This window comes from Ursus maritimus, unplaced genomic scaffold (genome assembly GCF_017311325.1).
Source record: "Ursus maritimus isolate PB19 unplaced genomic scaffold, ASM1731132v1 scaffold_12, whole genome shotgun sequence".
NCBI classification, from domain to species: Eukaryota; Metazoa; Chordata; class Mammalia; order Carnivora; family Ursidae; genus Ursus; species Ursus maritimus.
Window position 1 is genome coordinate 30,422,817 of NW_024423564.1, and position 14,338 is coordinate 30,437,154.

A 14,338-nucleotide genomic window follows, 5' to 3' on the forward strand; every position below is an offset into this window, starting at 1 on the left:
AAGTAGGGATAGCTGGAGGGCTCAGTTGATCTCCCTCTGCCTCGTGATTTCCCTCTGCCTGCTGCTATCCCTGGATGTGCTCTCTCTATCTCTGACAAATAAATAAAATCTTAACAATTAAATAAATAAATAAATTTTTTAAAAGCCCAAAGTAGATAAACTTATGTTTAGCATTTAATGTCTGTCTTATTTGGAAAGATGATTTAGGTATTCAATGAATATCCATTATTTAGTTTAATTTAGTATAAACTTTGATCTTATTTATATTTATTTAAGTTACTTGTTTTTAGTAATGATACTTGGAGTAGTCATTATACAGCTGATTATCATTTTAAGTTATTTTTTGCTGTTGTTGACAAATTTTGTATCATAGAGATAATAGGAGCTTATTTGATTAGTAAACCCAGGTAAAAAAAGTGGCTGATCTCATTATATTTAATGCTGATAATTCTGAAGACAGGATTAAACCAACAAACTTGAATTAGATTTATTTATCCAAAGATTATTTCAGATTATACGAACTTGAAAAAATTTGGGTTAGTTTTTATTATACTTCTGAGAACTTTAAGAATACTTAATTTATAAGCACTTGACTTTCCTTCAGCCAATTAAATAGAGCCCTTTTTTTTTAAAAAGATTTTATTTATTTATTTGACAGAGATAGAGACAGCCAGCGAGATAGGGAACACAAGCAGGGGGAGTGGGAGAGGAAGAAGCAGGCTCCTAGCGGAGGAGCCTGATGTGGGGCTCGATCCCATAACGCCGGGATCACGCCCTGAGCCGAAGGCAGACGCTTAACCGCTGTGCCACCCAGGCGCCCCTAAATAGAGCTCTTTTATGAACTACCACCACTCAGAGCTAGAGTATCACATGCCTACAACATACTCATATAAGCACACAGATGCAGAGGTCCTATGGCTTTTATTTTTGTTTTGAATTTTAGCCATGCCTCAGGTATGAAACTCAAATAGAATAGTTGGATCCAAATTATGGTTTTAGCAGATGAACAAAAGTTAGAGTTACTGCCTTAGAGGGCAAAAGTCTCCTACTAAAAACTTTTATACTATTTGTATAAGGATCCTTTTAGAATTGTTTCTGAAGTCATTTTGTCTTTTAGAAGCTTCTGTACATCAGTCAAAGGGCATGGCATATTCTTTTTTTTAAAGATTTATTTATTTATTTACTTACTTATCAGAGAGAGAGAGTGCACACACAAGCAGAGGGAGCGGCAGGCTCCCCGCTGAACAGGGAGCCTGATGCGGGACTCCATCCCAGGACCTGGGATCATGACCCGAGCTGAAGGCAGACGCTTAACTGACTGAGCCACCCAGGTGCCCCTCAAGGGCCATATTCTATTGTCTCCCAGAAGTTTGGATTCCTGTCTTCTAAGAGTGCCCTTTTAAGGTGGATTGATCTAAGTTAAAGGTTCCCCAGTATGGCTTTCACTTACAAGCATATGAATAAGTTGGTAGAGATCAGAATAACCAGGTTTATAAGTTTGAATGACCAAGTTAATTATTTTTTTTAAAGCAAACTCTAGAGGGTCTTGAAGGGTATTAGGAAATTCTTCAGTAATAGCTCACAATTTAACTTTAGTTCAAGGGTGCTAAGAAACAGAGGGAGTTCCTGAACCCCCTTCATTAGGGTTTGTCCCAAAGGGCGCTTGCCTGACTGGAGGTTGCTGTTGTCAATGAGATGCCCGGCTACACTGGGGTAGATAGGTAGAGGACGGGGGGAAAGAAGGCAGAGGAGAAGTAGTAGTGACCGTGGTCAGCTCAGGAGCTCCAGAAAGCTTTTCTACATTGGATAGCCTCTGCGGAAGGTCAGAGTTGTCTTTAGAGAGTCAGGATTAGTTTCTTGTAAGGAAGAGAGTGTTGAGTCCTTTGATTACTTGAAGGCCTCTGAATACCAACTGAAATATGCTTCTCATTATTTTGCTTGGCTATATACCCCTTTTCCAGTTGCGCATGCAAATAAATTCATTTTTGAATTTCAAAGGATCTCCAAAGTGACCATTGCAATTTTATTTATCTCTTTTTAAAGATTTTATTTATTTACTTGACAGAGAGAGAGAGAGAGGGCACAAGCAGGGGGAAAGGGAGAAGCAAGCTCTCTGCTGAGCAGGGAGCCCGATGAGGGGCTCGATCTCAGGACCTTGACATCATGACCCGAGCAGAAGGCAGATGCTTAACCAACTGAGCCACCCAGGCACCCCTGTGACCACTGCAATTTTAAATGTAGAGTACGCCCCAGAGAACTCTGGATAGGATAGTGTTAATCCCCTGTGAGTATTGGATAGCTTCAGACGGAATGTGTGAATCCCCTGTGAGAAATTCTACCTAACAGAATTGGGTCAGAGAAGTTTTACTCTTCTGTACAAGCCAACAACCAAAAAGACACCCAAAGAGAGGCTAAAACCTCAAACAAGGAGGGACGTTCAGAGCCAGGAGGACTCAGCACAGGAACTCGGGCTGTGGGGAGACAACAGAGCACAAAAGTTTCAAGCACGTACCTTGCTGGTCCAGCAGCAGCACCAAGTTGAGGCTGTGTGTCACGTCAGATCCCACTTGTCCAGACACCAGAAATGTCAACTGAGAAGAGAGGCTGAGCTAGAATAAAAACGAGAGCATTTATTTGGGGTCTCAGAATTGCAATTCAGGAAACACAAATTTGGGCAGCAACGCAAGCAGTGTTCCCCCTCAAAGAAAGGTTTAAAAGACAGAAGGGAATGCCTATATATGTTGTATACAAAAATTTTGGATTGAAAAAAGAAAAAAAATTTTTGGATTGGTGTTGGTGGCAGAAAACCAATCTTGGCTGAATATAATTGATCACTAAAGCTGTCACCAAACAAAGTCTCTTACTATGGGAAGTTGCAGGTGTTCAGGCTAGGTCCTTGCAATTTTTGCTGCTTGGCCCAGTTCAAAAGTTCATGGTTCCACCAGGTGAGGACGTGCATAAGGCCCAACTCCTTCATGGCCTCCTGGCTCCATTTAAAAACCCCTTAAGTGGCCCCTTTTCATTCCATCTTTACAAGGGTTACCAGTTTTTTGTGCATCCACCCGATATTCTGTGGCTATCCCAGCTTACACACACACACACACACACACATACACACACACACACACACACACACACACTCACTCAAATACTCAATTAGCAAATATATTCCATAGGAGTCTATTGTTTTAACTGAGATATTCCAAAGCCATAACCTTTATAAAGACTTGGGGCAGGAGTTGTAGTTTCGGGGTATTGATGAATGTTTCCCCAGGGACACTTTCTTGCATGCTGACCATAGCTATTGACACTGTTAGCCGTTGCCTCACCAGGGTTCCCAGAGAGGTATCAATCATCAGGTATGAGAAGTGGGTAAGAAGAGAGCTTGGAGAAAGGAAGGTGAAACTGATGAGTACCTATCCACTGTCAGATGTGACTCCAAGAATTTTAAAGGTACTGTCTTACTTAATTTTCCCAACCGCCTGGGAGATGGTTATTATACTCTCCCATTATACAGATGAGGAAACTGAGGGGTAGAAAGGTTAAGTGACTTGCCCAAAGTAACACAGCTAGAAAGTTTTGGAGGCAAGATTCAAACTTAAGTCTGGCTGATATCAAAGTCCTAAGCCCAGTGACTTCCACCCACTGGGAAGGACAAAGGGGAGCAGGTAACCAGGAGGGGGGTGACGGCTGAACTGCTCTAGGAAGGGGTGGGAGGTGAAATCTGAAAAACTAACAATTAGAACATCAAAACCACACCTGATAGGCAGAAACCACAGACAACTACCCTCCCTGTCTCAGCACCTCTTCAGACATTGGAATCTTCACCAGGCCACATTTTAAATGTTCACAGAGGTCCAGTCTAAGACAAACACATAGAGATGGTGAAGCTCTATTGGGAAAGCAGACATTCTGCTTTTATGTGTCCTGCCTTAGTCCAGCCCCAGAATCTGTACTTTTGTGGCTAGGTGGAAATTATAATCACTTAAGGACATAACTCAGATTTTTTAAAAGCTTTTTTATTTTAGAGAGAGTATGTGTAAGCAGGGGAGGAGCAGAGGGAGAGAGAGTCTCAGGCAGGCTCTGAGTTGAGTGTGGAGCTGGACATGGGGCTCGATCCCACGACCCTGAGATCAGGACCTGAGCCGAAATGAAGAGTCGAACGCTTAACCAACTGAGCCACCCAGGTGTTCCACTAAGATTTTTATAAATCGAAATGCCCAGTAATAAAACAAAACTAGGTATGTTCTTGAGTTCTGGTGGTGTTACTGTTATGGTCAGTTTGGGCCTCTTTAACAGAACGCCACACACTGAGTGGCTTAAACAATAAACATTTCTCACAGTTCCAGAGGCTGGCAGTCCAAGATCAAGGTGTCGCCAGTTGGGTTCTTGGTGAGGGCTCTCTTCCTGGCTTATAGACAACTGACTTCTTGCCATCACAAGACACAGAGAGCGAGCGCTCTGGGTTTTTCCTCCTCCTCCTTTTCTTCTTCTTCTTCTTTTTTTTTTTAAGTTTTTATTTATTTAAGTAATCTCTACACCCAACGTGGGGCTCAAACTCACGACCCCGAGATCAAGAGTTGCACGGTCTTCAACTGAGCCAGCAGGATGCCCCTCTTTCTCTTCTTATAAGGACACTGATCGCCTCATGGGGGCTCCACCCCCGTGACCTCAACTAATTACCTTGCAAGGCCCCATCGCCTAATACCATCATGTTGGAGGTTAGGGTTTCCACATTCGCATTTTGGGGTGACACCAACATTTAGTCCCCAATACTAACAACAAGTAAGTCCACACACACAGAGCTTCGCCGTTGGCAGTCAATTCACATAAATCGCCTCATTTGCACCTCATGATTGTTACCAGTGAGTTAGCTATTTTTATTTTCCTTGTTTTACAGATGAGGGAGCTGAGTTGAGAAGGATTCAGTGATTTCCCCAAGGTCACACCCCTAGTAAGTGGTCGCTGGAGTGCAAATTCAGGTCCTCTCATTCCCAATCCCGTGTTCTTTCAGCCGCCGCAGGAATCAGGCTGTTTTGCCCCTGGCATGAACAACAGCAGTCACGAAGCCGAAAGGAGAACCAATGTTTACTTAGTGCTCTGCTGCGGGCCAGTCTCTGTGAAAACATTATCTCTTAGGGTAGGTATTATTACTCTATTTTACGTCCCTGAAGAAACCTGAAACTATCAGGCTTAAGTCACTTTTCCAGATCATGCAGCTAGTCTGTGATAATACAGGTATTTGAACCAGGTCTGGCTGAACCCAGAGATTATGTTCTTAAACCCTCTGCTCTTTGAAATGCTCTTTGGAAAACAGTATGTAAGATGAAAATATTCTGTTAGACATACTAACTGAGATTTGAGTAGAAATGAATCTCTTGCCCTTTTAAAAGCATTAGTGTCCTACAATGTACTCCATTGAAAGCCCTATTTTCTAAGCACTGCAGATGGAGGACAGATGTTTCTTTATGCTCTGAAAGGTCCACTCTATGTTGCTGACCATAATGCGATTGTATCTTGTTCTGAATGTTTCAGAAAAATGGCATCGGACAGATCATTCCAAACGAAAGCCAAATCAAAGGAGTTACTGCATAGATTTGATGAAAACAACAGGATGTTATTCAGTGGTTTGGGTGGGAACTTTTCATTTCAGAGTTCATTCTGAACCACACAGACATTTTCAGATGTGTTCAACCCTAAAATTCACCCTGAAGTCAAAGAATTGCATGCATTGTCAGATTGAGATTTCTGTGATGGGGTGGGGTGCCACAGGTTTGGGGCATGCAATGCTGGACTTTATTTCACTATGATACAGAATTACAGGTAGAATGAAGTCCCTAAGGCCATGGAGAGGGAGTGGAAACTTGGCCTTATGTAGACTATTCAGATAAAGATACTTTCTGGGGCGCCTGGGTGGCACAGCGGTTAAGCATCTGCCTTCGGCTCAGGGCGTGATCCCGGTGTTGTGGGATCGAGCCCCACATCAGGTTTCTCCGCCATGAGTCTGCTTCTTCCTCTCTCACTCCCCCTGCTTGTGTTCCCTCTCTTGCTGGCTGTCTCTTTCTCTGTCAAATAAATAAATAAAATCTAAAAAAAAAAAAAAGATACTTTCTGAGTCCAACAGTTATACTTTAATGCCTAAGTATATTTTAAACACCTATCTGGGAAGAATAATTAGGCCTCTAAGATAATATTTCATAGGTTGTGTTGTGTTTTGGGGTCATGATTGCAACCCATGAAAAGGTTTTGAGGGCCAATACACCAGGGCACTTGCGTGTTGACTGAGCTGATTGCCAGGTTAAGAAGGGTGCTGGTATTCTACAGAGAACCCTGGTATCTCAGAGCCGGAAATTGGCCTCATAGACACCTAGCTCAGTGTTTCTCATTGTATCGAAGAGGAAATCAAAGTGGGTCCCAGTAAGGGTTAGTGACATTCTGGCGTCAAACTTAATACAGCTGAGAGAGCATTCCACGAAGACCTAAAGGACCCAAGTTCAAGGTAGTGTTTGAAGATTTGGTTGAGGATTTGCATAGCATCTAAGAACACAAACTCTGAAATCAGATCTGCCAAAGCAGATTTCTTTGCTTACTAGCCCTGTGTGTTTTGGTAAAACATTTAACTTCCTCAAGCCTTAATTTTCTCATCTACAGAGTGGGTGTAAGATTTTCACCTCTAATTTCACCACACCCATTACACCTTCAAATAATGTACCCAAAGTTCTGCTTCCTTATGCTGTTTCTTTGTCCACAAGCCTTCAATGACTTTTCATCATTTTCACAGTCTGTCCACAGAAGCACCCACTCGTAGTTTCTGGCACATAGCCTTGCAGTTAGGCGTGCTTGCCAATGCCTGGCTTTTTGCTGTTTATCATTCTGTACCTGCAACATGCTAGGCACTGTACTCATTGAAGCGGGTAAAAAAGTGAACAAGATTTAATTTCTGTCATCAATTTAGTGAGGAAGAAATCTAGAAATAACCTCACTACATTGTTATTCAGAATAAAAGTACCTAAATCCAATTTTGGAGAAGGAAGGAGGTCAGAGAAAGGTGTTGGAGACAAAATGATATTTCATTTTAGTCTTGAAGAATGAGTGGAGGGTTGGCCAATACACAGAAAGATGATGGGTAGGTCAATGACAGATACTATTCCATATCTCCATGGAAGGAAGGAATTTCTGATGGAGAGAACAGCATGGGCAAAGACACACAGAGGTTTAGAAAGGCCTGGCTAAGAGGCCTGCCATGCAGTTCCATGTGGTGGGCTTCTAGGAATGCACGTGGGAAGTCCAGCATGGCCCAGAGCATTTGGATTCTGGCCAAAAGAAAACCACTGGGGTCAGGTCACATTGCTGCTTTGTTACATCCCACAGGGTCCCAAAGGGCAAGAACATGAACCTTTGCAGTGAGTCACATGTAAACGACTGTGTTTGCAAAGTCTCTTTCTCAACGTACTGAGGCTGGGGGCACTTTTCATACCACGTGACACAGCGAAAAGTCAACATGGTCACGTTTCTGCGGCTGACATCATTCTGGCCATGTGGCATTGGATTTCATTTTTTCAAGCTTCTTCTATCTAGTTACCAGAGACAAGACCTTTTGCTTTATATCATGTTGCCTGGCTGTGGGAGAGCAGACGAGGGTGTGACGGTGGGTCATGGTCCCAAAGGAGACTCCTACTGCCCTGTTCTCAGCAACGCCCTGAGGGGTAACGGATAAATCTCGTCACCAATGGGCAACCCAACAGCCATCTTTTGCACGGTGACTTGGCTTCCTGATTGCCTCCAGGGAGATGTAGGTGCTGCCCAGGGCATGGCCTGTTTTGTCAGCCGTCTCTTGTTGTCCCTCCTCTTCATATAGGCCAGAGAAAAGAGGGAGGAAAGAAAGGGCCCGTGTGCTCCCGATGGGCCAGGTTCTCCTTTTTCTGGTCCAGTATACTTCTCTCACTTGGAGGAGAACATCCCATTAACGTGTCAGCCAGCTGGGTGGCCAGATACTTATGCAGCATCTCGAAGCCAGGAGCCCAGACTTCCGGTAGACATGGATGATGTCGACACCAGCTTCACAGTCTAGTCAGGTACACAGACACTGAACAAGTAGTTGTTACCAAAGTGATGGATACCTCAAATTAGAGTGCCAGTTGCGAGGTGAACACACAACAGGGGATTGTGGACTTAGACCTGGTTGAGGAAGTGACCACTGACCCCAAGGACTGGATGAACGGGAGTTAGCTAGGCAAAAGGAGCAAGGAAGAGCCTTCTAGGCAAAGAGAAATACATGTGTAAGAGGTGAGAATGTGCACATTTTAAAAGATTTTCTACCATATTTGGAGGAAAAGTCATTAGAGCTAACCGGCAGTGAGCAACTACTAGGGTCAGACGAGATGCTAAGCATTTTATATAATCTCGTGGAATCATCCTACAGCCATATTTCCATGAAGGTGGGACCCTGTTTATCTTGTCCCCATTGATCCTACTGTCTCCTCAGTACCTAGGGCAGTAGCTGGGTGGGAGCAGATGCTTAGTACTTATGGACTAGAGTTTACGTTTTACAGAAGAGGAAACGGAGGCTCCGAGAGATAAGGCTACTCAAGTGTTACAGGTGGAGACAGGCTTCCAAGCCAGGGTGAAACGGAACGCCTTCCCAGTAGCCTGCTGATCCGCTCGCTGTGTCTAGGACAATCATCTTGCTTTCCCTTCTAGACCCATGGGAGCCCAAGCCTAGGCCTGAAACAGGCCTGAGCTGGGCCCCAGGGCACAGAGGAGCACAGCACACAGCTCCAGGACAGCCCGCCGCATGTCAGGGGAGTCCGATGGGCCCACAGTCTGTCGTGGGAGCTGACACTCAGTTGGAGCCATCCCCTAAATGCAGGGAGAAGCCGACATGTCTCAGTCCACCTAAGACTGGAGGTGTGTCTCTCCAACTGAGCCTGTCTGCTGCTTGGACACTTAAGCCCAGAGCCCCATGGAACAGAAACCTGAGAACTGAAAGCTGACTCCGTGGGCCCCGAGTCAGACTCCAGGCTCAGTGTCAGTGGTGATGGATCGGCCTCAGATTTCCAGCTTTGGTGTTAAAGCCCAGGAGGGTCAAGTACCTCACGGGTCACCTTTTTACCTGTGCAACCCCAGGACATTTGTCATTACTGGGAACTGTCACCCGAGCATGATGAAGGCCCTCCTGAGAATGTTCTATCTGGCCTGCCCTTGATAGCACGTCTTCACTACACACCTGGCTCTCCTGACACGGAGGTGTGGCGGAGCGGCTCTTTCAAACAATTCCACCCTCCTTCAGTTGCTATTATGCTCTAGGTTCTCTAGTGAATAAAAGTCTTTTCATATGTCATAACAATGAGTCATTTCAAAAGCTCAAAAATAAATGTATGATGTGCTCAAAGTTCACCCTCTCATTAGGCTCAGTTAGGCCAGACCCCTAAAACATGCTGACATGTGCACATCACACTGGAAATGCCATCACGAGGGCAGATGCTGAATTCCAGAAGTCACGAGGACCCCATATCCTCTCCCCTGATGAACCAGCCTCCAGCATCCTCGGCACCACCAAATTCCCCAAGTATGGCTCACCATGAGAGAGAAATGTGTTATTTTCCTACAGGCCCTCCAGTCGCGGGCTCAGCCAGGGTCTCCGCTGATTATGCCGAGGCAGCACCCAAGCCATCTGGCTCATTTCCCTCCTTGCAGAAAAACACTCTATGGGTACTCTTTCCTAAGCAGGAGGAATTATAGACTCAACACCAGAAGAAAAAGGGCCAATTTCTTTCATCTTCTACAAGAATATAAAAAACCCCCGATGTGATTGCACAGAGTCGCTTGGTAAGTAATCTTCCCTTCCTTAGCAGAGCTCAGTGGCAGGTGGGGGACAGGCAACATCGAAGAGCTGCTGTCCCACTGGGTGTATAGACCCCGGAGACAGCTGACCTGATGTACCACTTGCCGTGAAAGGCAGGCGTTTTAAAGAAGCCAAAGGCAAATGCCAAGGGAATCGGTGCTTCAAGGAGTGGGTTCTTCGCTTGACTTATGGCTTTTTCCATGCTTAGCAGTGCATTCAACCAAAAGGCAAGACCAGGGAGGGATACACCATCAGCTTGGGGTGAGAAACACAGCTTCTTATCTGGAGCATGGCATGAATGCAATAAGGACAGCATAACCTGCTCCTCCACATGTCTAACTCAGCAGAAGGAATTTAGAACGCCTTTGCCTGAACTGTGATTGTAGTCATTTTGCAAGTCTAAAATGTCTGCCAGCACCCCTATAATAAATCAGGACTCTCGGGGAGTTAAACGGCAATTCTGCAGTAAGACCCAAACTGACTGCGAGCCTCACCCGTACCTTGAAACAAAACCCAAAATGTTAACAATCCCTTTTGACGGCACGAGGGTCTTTACCCAACATCTCCCACAGGACTCAAAATTCAGCATGGCATTCCATTCTGCTAATGACAGCAAATGTGCTCAGAGTTTAGGTTAGGACATTTAAATAAAAACTGCGTTTTTCAAAAATAACCACATTTAAAAATACATTAGCTCTTTGGATGAAATTTTATATTTACACTAAAGGGTGTTTGAAACTGTGTTTGTGCATATGTGTGTGTATATATCAGTCTTCTCCCAGAAGATTCAGAGCCTGTACGTTATAAAGGACAGTATTAGATGCCGAAATCCTCAGCTGTACTCACCACCCCATCCCTTGCTTGCCATGTGACCTTGACAGTGTGTGCTATACAACAAGTGGAGATTTGGTGCTACAGAGTCCCCAGTTCAAAACCTGGCTCTGCCGCCTACTATGCAATCTCATATATGACCTAATATGTCGTTTAACTTGCCTGGACCTACTTCTTTTCCTAGTAGATGGAGATAATGCCTACCTTAATATGTTTCAAGCATTAATGATGTTTACAAAGTCTATGGCACATGCTCAATGCGGTAACTATTGAAGATGTCTCTTTCAGAGCCTGGCTTTCTTGTAGGTGAAATGGGGACCGGAACCGAAACTGCTTTGCGCCCAGTAACGCACTGTGCACAGGAGGGCTTGTTACCAAGATACAGGAGGCAGCTCGAATGAATGCAGCTTATTAGGGAATGCACAGGACTGGAGTTAGGGAGGAGGCCTGGGTGCTAATCTCGGCTCTTCCACTCTTTGGTTAAATATAGATTTTCTGGGCTTCTGAGAACCAGCCCAGGAGAGAGCAAAGAGTACTCACCAGGGGGACAAACGGATAGGTGGCAACTCCCTCAGACAGTGGGTCTGTGATCTCAAACAAGCCAGTTAGGTCTTCAGCTTCGGAAAAGTCTACATGGTTCCTTCCAGTTGGAAAGTGCTGAAATTCTAGAATTACATTTGGGAATGAGGGAGCAAATAAAACGGACAGGAAGTGACTCATTGGCTCGGAGAAGACAAACTAGGACAAATATGGAGGAGGAAACACTGGGCTTAAAGGGAAGAGAAGAGGGCAGCGAGCTCTGAAAACCACAGCAGCATCTGTGAGTCTTCAAACTCCAAGGTGGGGGAGAGAGGATGTGGTGCTGAGTTGTATTCTTTACCTATGCCTCTGCAGAGACAGGCTTTGAGACCTGTAGGTTGAACGGGACTCCTCTTCTGAACAGTCATGAGACCTTGGAAAATGTTACAATTTCCAAGTTTGTTTTCTCATCTGTAAAATAGGAATAACACACCAAATAAGGCTGTTGGATGGCATGAGCTAGCCCACATAAACAACCTGCTACCTGGCACGTAGCGGGTGCTAAATAACATTATAGCTCTCTGCCATGTTGCTATTTCCGCTTCGGGGCTGGACACCAAGCTGAAGGAGCATGGACAAAATGATTCGATTTTTATCTTTTCTCAATTTGAAATCATTAAGGTGGTTCATGATGTATTGTTCTGCCCAGGTATCACAAGCCGGGTAGATTTTCCCTAAGTCTCTTAATGCACACTGAATCGATGCTCCTTCACGTGGCTGCATCTTCAGGCTTTTCACAGAGCAATTGCTGGACACTGGTTCTGTCTATTATGAAAAGGGTGACAAAACTGTTCCCTTCTCCCCATAATGATCTAAGTAATTTCTCTGGGAAGCACTATAGAGACCCTAAGACAAGGATGTGAATCCAAACCCAGTTCAAGCAAAGACTAGAAGGAAACTCCCCTCAACACAGGTGGCATTTGGTCCTCCTGGGGTTTAAACATTTGCCTCGGGTACTGATTTACACAGAACAAAATATCAATGAAATAATTGGAATTAGGGGACCCGTTAACTCAGGTTTCCATATGCAATTCTTTAGGTTACCAGCCTAAGGAATGCAAATTTGTCCTATTCCCATTCAGTATATTGAAGAAGTCTCTTATTTGGACTTTGAAGTTGTGACGAGAAACCACCTTCTAGGGAGAATCTTGATAAATGAAAGACATTTATTTTGGTGAGTACAAGCTAAAACATCATTCTTAGTATGACCTAATGCTCTCAAAGGTGGCATTTAGTAATGGGTGAGGATATGTAAGCTCGGAGTGTGTAATTAGGAAAATGCTAAAGAGCACAACCAGAGGAGGGGCGAGGGAGAGTGATCTGGAAAGGGAGAGGGTGGGGGCCAGGAGAGTAAGGTATTTCAGGCTTTACAAGGGAAAATAGAGAGGTGAGCCCCCGCAGCTGACAGGCCTGCTCATGAGGCCTGGGAGGAGATTGTCTAGTGGGAGTGACTGACAGCAATGCTAGGAGCCGTGAGAACTCTCACTGGCCTTACAACCCCTGCCCCCGGCTTGTCTCTACTTTACTCTTGAGAGTTTTGTTATGGGAGGAGGGAATAATTAGACAGTTGACACAAAAGTTCATGTTTTTTTTTTTTAATTTTTAAATATTTTATTTACTTATTTGAGAGAGTGTGAGGGGAGGAGCAGAGGGCGAGGGGCAAGAAGATGCTGTGCTGAGCTCTGTGCCTGACACGGGGCTCGATCTCACGACCCTGAGATCATGACCTGAGCCAAAATCAAGAGTTGGCCTCTCAACAGACTGAGCTACTCAGGCGCCCCGAAAGTTCATGATTTTTACTAATAGAAGACCAATTCCCTTATCTCTACCAAATGCGTATTTAATAAATAGTCAAAGCAGGTTTTTTAAAGGGGTGCCAAATTCTCACCTGCCTCGGGCACCCACGTGTCTGGTCAGGTCCTGGTGCCAGGCACCGCATGAGGCTTTCTGAGCGCATCTCATCTGAGATGGAGTCACTGAGAGAAAGCAGGGGCGACTGAATTGTCAAGATCTTACCTCCGGGGCAGCATTTGATAAAGGCAAAGGCGAGGCAAGGAGAACTGGGATGAAGGGGGAGGAAGTCAGAGCGGGTCACCTTCTATTTGATTTATTCTCATCTCAGCGGCAGAGGGAGGCAGAGAGTAAAAAATGGTGTGTGACAGGCCCTCCCCGAACAAGCAACAGGCATGTGTAAAAAGGCACACACAATTTAAGGTATCTATGATAAATAATTTGAAAAGCTTCTGAGTAGCACACAGGCAGTTCGATTGGATCATCGGTATTTGGGAGGCAGGACTTATAATTCCAGTCCAGAGAATGAGGAGCCAACACAGTGGGAAGAGAGATTTGTAATTTAAAAAAGACCATGCATTTTATAAAATGACCTTTTTTCTGATCCTTCTTTGGTATACAGATCTCTTTTCTTCTGTAAATATGGGGCTTGAGTTCAAGGTGTGACACTTCGCCTTTGAATCAACCGCTTTTCTGCAGTGCTCAGAGAGGAGGGGGACAGAGACTGCAGGGAGGCACGGAATTTTAGAGAAGCCCCAGAAGGGGAGCGTGCCCTCAACAGCGCGGGAGCATCGATCCCCTGCCGTCAGGCCCTCACCGCTGTCACAGTCGGGAAAAGCCATGTTGCAGGGTGGAAGGAATGTCGAAGAACGAAGTCACACTTCTGCATGCTCGGTGCCCCCAGTCACTGTCCTGGAGGCTTTGGGCAGAGGTCCCCAGCGCCCCGAGGCCCCTGGCAGTCCCTGAATGGCTGCAGACATCTTAACTCAGGGACTGGCTTCCTTTCCTCGTGTGTCTCCCATTTCTCAAGCACTTCGAGGTGGGTGCATGTCTTTCTTGCAGTACCGCGTTTCCAGGGTACAACACGCCAGCTGGTGTCAGCGGTCACTTTCCTTCATAATCTGGTTCAGTATATGTCGAGTTCTGTCCTCCAGTGGAGGAAAGTCTTTGATCAGCTTTCTAATGTGCTCCTGAAAGTGTGTGTGGGGGGGGGGGAGCGGGTGGGGTGTGGGTATGACCTTGACAGGGAGACAGAGAGGAAAGTCTTCTATCCAGAAGGTCAAACTATCATGT

General features: G+C 45.1%; 1 protein-coding gene across 1 annotated transcript in view; it reads right to left on the reverse strand.

Annotated features, from left to right (window-relative positions):
* Positions 1-2,376: 2,376 nt before the first annotated feature.
* The window catches only part of LRRC8B (leucine rich repeat containing 8 VRAC subunit B), a 38,466-nt gene continuing 26,504 nt past the window's right edge, over positions 2,377-14,338 (reverse strand). Inside the window, exon 2 of the mRNA XM_040627064.1 lies at positions 2,377-2,609. Within this exon, the coding sequence (XP_040482998.1) occupies positions 2,454-2,609 (156 nt within the window). The 3' untranslated portion in view covers positions 2,377-2,453. The remainder of the gene's footprint in view (positions 2,610-14,338) is intronic.